The following is a 4,484-nucleotide window of genomic DNA, read 5'->3' as shown; positions in this document are numbered from 1 at the left end:
AGAGCAGGGTCAGTGGATGCTGAGGCCCGTAGTGCACAGAGGTCACCAAGTTTCTGCAGAGTCAATCACTACAGACCTCCAGACTTCATGTGATCTTCACATTAGCTCAAGAACAGTGTGTAGAGAGCTTCATGGAATGGGTTTCCTTGGCTGAGAAGCTGCATTCAATCCTTACATCACCAAGCACAATGCAAAGTGCTGGATGCAGTGATGTAACACACCACCACCACTGGACTCTAGAGCAGTGGAGACGTGTTCTCTGGAGTGAGGAATCACGCTTCTCCATCTGGCAATCTGATGGATGAGTCTGGGTTTGGTGGTTCCATGAGAACGGTACTTGTCTGACTTCATCGTGCCAACCGTAAAGTTTGGTGGAGGGGGGGAGTGGGGGGGGGGGGGGGGTTATGGTGTGGGGTTGTCTTTCAGGAGTTGGACTCGGCCCCTTAGTTCCAGTGAAAGGAACTCTTAATGCTTCAGCATACCAGGACATTTTGGACAATTTCATGCTCCCAACTTTGTGGGAACAGTTTGGAGACGGCCCCTTCCTGTTCCAACTCTGGGCAGAGTTGACACTTCCCATGATGAGTCTTGGCAGAAAGGGCTTATATTTCCACTTCCAAGCCTTCACCTTTGCACCAGCACACCAACCATGAAAACATCTCTTTGTCTCAGCTGGAACAGGGTGGTATCTTCCCTGTTTGCTCCGTTTTAATGAAAAAAGCTCTTTTGTCCAGTAAACTCTTCTCCCCACAGATGCATCAGCACTAAAATCAATAAAAATACAACAAAAATAAAGTTTGGGTAAAGAGCAGAGCTATCAGACTAACAGAAACTATCAATTATAAGTTCATAGGGGTCCATGCCCTGCAGTGTCTATTGGTGTTTTTTTTTCTTGTAAATAGGAAATGGAGAACAGTCCTTATTACATTTTTATATGTAATATAGGAGGACAGTTAAAAAGTGTAACTATGTATCTATGAGGCATGTGTATGTAAATGTAAAAGTGGTAAGGTTAAGCCACCAGTATTTCATACATGAATGAAATGAGTTGAAATTTCTTCATACAGTATAATTAATTAATTTTGTTCCTGTTAAATTGTTACACACACGTGTGCGCAAACACACACACGCACATAGATTCTGCCACTGTATCTACTGGTTAGTGTTTGTACTTAAATATAATTACATCGTAATTTAAAATAAAATACACTGTAATTTCATTTAATTCTAGTGGAATTACACTCTTGGCCATATTATAAAGTACCACCAAATTTGCCTGCAACTGTTTGGGTAATCCCACTGACAAAAAGATCAAGTGAATAACACAAACTTCAGCATTCAGCTGCGTTTTGTGTTAAGCACTCTAACAAACTGCACTAGCTTTGTGATTATGTTAAACACTACTTTGTAATTGTGTGACTGTGGTTGCATGCTGATATTGACCAGATATTGGGTCAAACACTTGCATGCCTAAGCACTGTAAAACCTTAAAATCTACAGGGAGGGCTAAAACATTCGTGTTTCCTTTTCTTCCTGCTGGAGGCGCATGATGGAAATTCACTTCCTTTGCAGACAGCCAGCTGCTTGTCTTTGCAGCATGTTTACCTACATCAGCAGCACATCAGCAAATGACAAGACCTCCCAGTCAGACAGCAAACAGTGCATTAGCTATTGGCTCTGATTAGTAATGTTTGGCCCGATCTAACCCTGATGTAAACACATGAGGAGCCCACTCTAGCTTAATGTGAATTGACTTCATGTTTCTCTGTAAGCACCCATGTAGCTCCTTCCCACTGCAAATAAAGCAGGTTTGACCTACATGACAGTGTGCCCTCACTGTGACAGGTGTTATAAGTCATTAGGCAAATTATTTGCTCTGCATCACAATTTCCTATAAGTGCAAACAACAAGGCAAAAGACCCAGGCAGCTGTATGTAACTGCATTTGAATGTGATCATGAATGTGAATGGAGCCAGAGATACATGCTCGACAGCAGGGAGGAGGAGGAGGAGGAGCGGCCAGGAGCTTCCAGTGAGACAAAATATTTTAATTTTCCAAACATAAACTCATTCATATTATTTACAGGTGGAAAAACACATCAAATAGAATTTGAATGACTTAACACAACTCATACAAATTCAAATATATAATAAAAAAGATATCAAAATGTACAAAATATATCAAAGTGCTTGCAGATTGGAGTTTAATGGCAGCAGGACTGCCCGGTGTGTGTGAAACTCCCAGTAAATGTCCATTTAAATAGAAAGTATTAGGTGTGCTTCTTTTTAAAACCATTAAATATATGAACACCTCAATAAAAACAACACTTCAAATGTACTTATAATACATCCCAGCAGTCTGGATTCTTAGAGCCCTTTCCCAATGACTTCACACTATGGAGATATTGTCCAAAGTGCACGCGCACCTTTCTACGATCATATTTGGAAATTCAGCCACCTCTATCTCAGTGTAGTCCCCTTTCTTCACCAGGTACATGATCGGTAAAGGGGCACTCTCGGACACCGTGCACCGACGCTCTCCGTAGCCAAAGTTGCGTTTGGGCTGCTTGCAGCCACCGGTGCACCTGAAGGCCTGGTATCCGGCCGGCTCGATGATCCAGTACTGTGTCCATGTGAGGGCACGAAAGTTGATGAAGTACTCCTCCCTGCAGCAGGTGTCTTTGTTTCGGCTGTCACAGTCACCACGAGAGCTGAGGAGGAAAAACAAGGGAAGTTAGATGACAGCTGTTAATATCAGTAATGCTATTTTATTTATTAATGTATTCCTATTTGCTTCTTTTGGGTTTTTTTTTTTTTTTTTTTTTTTTGGTGGGGTGGGATCAAGTGCTCCAAAAACTGCCCCGGCCCCAAATCTCTAAGCTACGCTCCTGCTTGTCATACAATGGTCAAGTTTTTTCCCCCTGCTAGTTAAATCTGCATAAATAGACCTTAAAAATGGCCTTTGATCGTGACTCTGAAACATTTATACCATATGGTGTTTGGGCAGGTAGTTCTGAAATGCCAGCCTGTAATTTGCTGCTAATTTTCTCTAAACCATGAGAATTAGTAAACTAACGCCCCTTTGCCACCGTTCTATTAACGAATGCAAATGGTGACAGGTAAAAAACAGGACATGGGTTAATTGTCACACTGATACAATATCCTGTATTTCGCGCCCTTACCCGTACTCTTCGAGGTTGAGTGTGTAGAGGACGAGCTCGGGTTTTCCCAAGGTGTTGTCCGTCTGCTCCTGGGTGGTAAAGCGGACACTCTTGGCCATCTCTGCCGCATAACTGCCAGGTCTCTCGCCCTCGATCCACACCTCCAGGTGCATAGGTGTCTTCTGCTGTGTCTTGGACCAATAATGCACCGCCTGGGTGACATCAAAGCTCTTCCAGCCTGTCTCGTGAATGGGGATCAACCTGTAAACAGGATGGGGGCAATTAATTAAAGTGAAAGAAGAATGCCTTGTAATTACGATAACCAATTGACGGTGGGGGGGGGGGGGGGGGGGGGGGGGGGGGGGGGGGGGCACCTTTTATTGATAATTTAATGGATAGCTTACCGTGAATCTACCAGCGACGTACGGTTGGATCCATTGGGCAGCACCTCCACCCAATACACGCTGACCCTGGCGTTGTTGACGGGCCGGTGGCTCTTCCTCTCCGCCGTGAAGCGTTTGTTGTGGGAAGCCCGCTGGTAGAGCTTCAGCTCCGCCATGGTCACCTCGCTATTTTCAGGGATCCTCGCCTCCATGTCGAACATCATGCGTTGCCGAGTGGTGTCAGAGTACACATACTCTCCGGAAATATCTAAAGCGCAAAGCATTTCAGTCAGTTTCTCCTCTTAAGAAGCTCAAAATAAGCCTTTAATAAATATAAGCTGGCGCGTAAAAGAGTGTTGGCGCACCAGGTGTTAGTACAGTTACGCACGCAAATTACTCCTGAGTTTAGGTTGTTTCAACATTAAAATAATTTCTAAATGAATTTTTTTTATAGTTTGCGTGTTCCACATTTTTCAAATATTTGAAAAGTGCCTACCTGCATTGCCGGGGATTCCTTTCAGGATGCCCGCAAGACTGGGCAAAGATCTGCGTCTCCGGCTGTGGTGCATCTTCAGCATGCTCATGTACTTATTTCTTATAGGCGCCGGAATCACCAGATTCTCCACATCCCTTTTATGGATATTAGGAACTTCACCCAACCCAAGTTTCTGTAGCAGTGCATCCTTCATATCCTGATGGGTAAACGCTTTTGTGAGACCGAAGAGAGCGGCGAAAAGGACACAAGCCCGAAGGAAATCCATGAGGGGAAAAGAAAAACTTGAGTGTGACAGACAGCAGCACGGTAGCGCAAAAGATACAGAGTGTGTCCCTTTGACACTCCTCTGGTCCCTTATATTGTTGCGGGTCCTCCCAGTCTTTCGCACTTTGTCGATGGGGGCAGGGACCCTTATCAGAACAAAGGTGCGACAATACAGCCCCAT

General features: G+C 44.2%; 1 protein-coding gene across 1 annotated transcript; it reads right to left on the bottom strand.

The window, feature by feature from the left end:
- Positions 1-2,388: 2,388 nt before the first annotated feature.
- Positions 2,389-4,484, bottom strand: lft1 (lefty1). Its single transcript, XM_030722389.1, has 4 exons — positions 4,040-4,484; positions 3,565-3,811; positions 3,182-3,421; positions 2,389-2,710 (listed from the first exon to the last, which is right to left on the bottom strand). Exons 1-4 carry the CDS (start codon positions 4,482-4,484, stop codon positions 2,389-2,391), a joined length of 1,254 nt encoding a protein of 417 aa, XP_030578249.1.

The sequence above is a fragment of the Archocentrus centrarchus genome, chromosome 24 (assembly GCF_007364275.1).
Source record: "Archocentrus centrarchus isolate MPI-CPG fArcCen1 chromosome 24, fArcCen1, whole genome shotgun sequence".
Taxonomy (NCBI): Eukaryota; Metazoa; Chordata; class Actinopteri; order Cichliformes; family Cichlidae; genus Archocentrus; species Archocentrus centrarchus.
The sequence above is the reverse complement of the archived record's forward strand: the minus strand, read 5'-3'. Positions and strand labels throughout refer to the sequence as shown.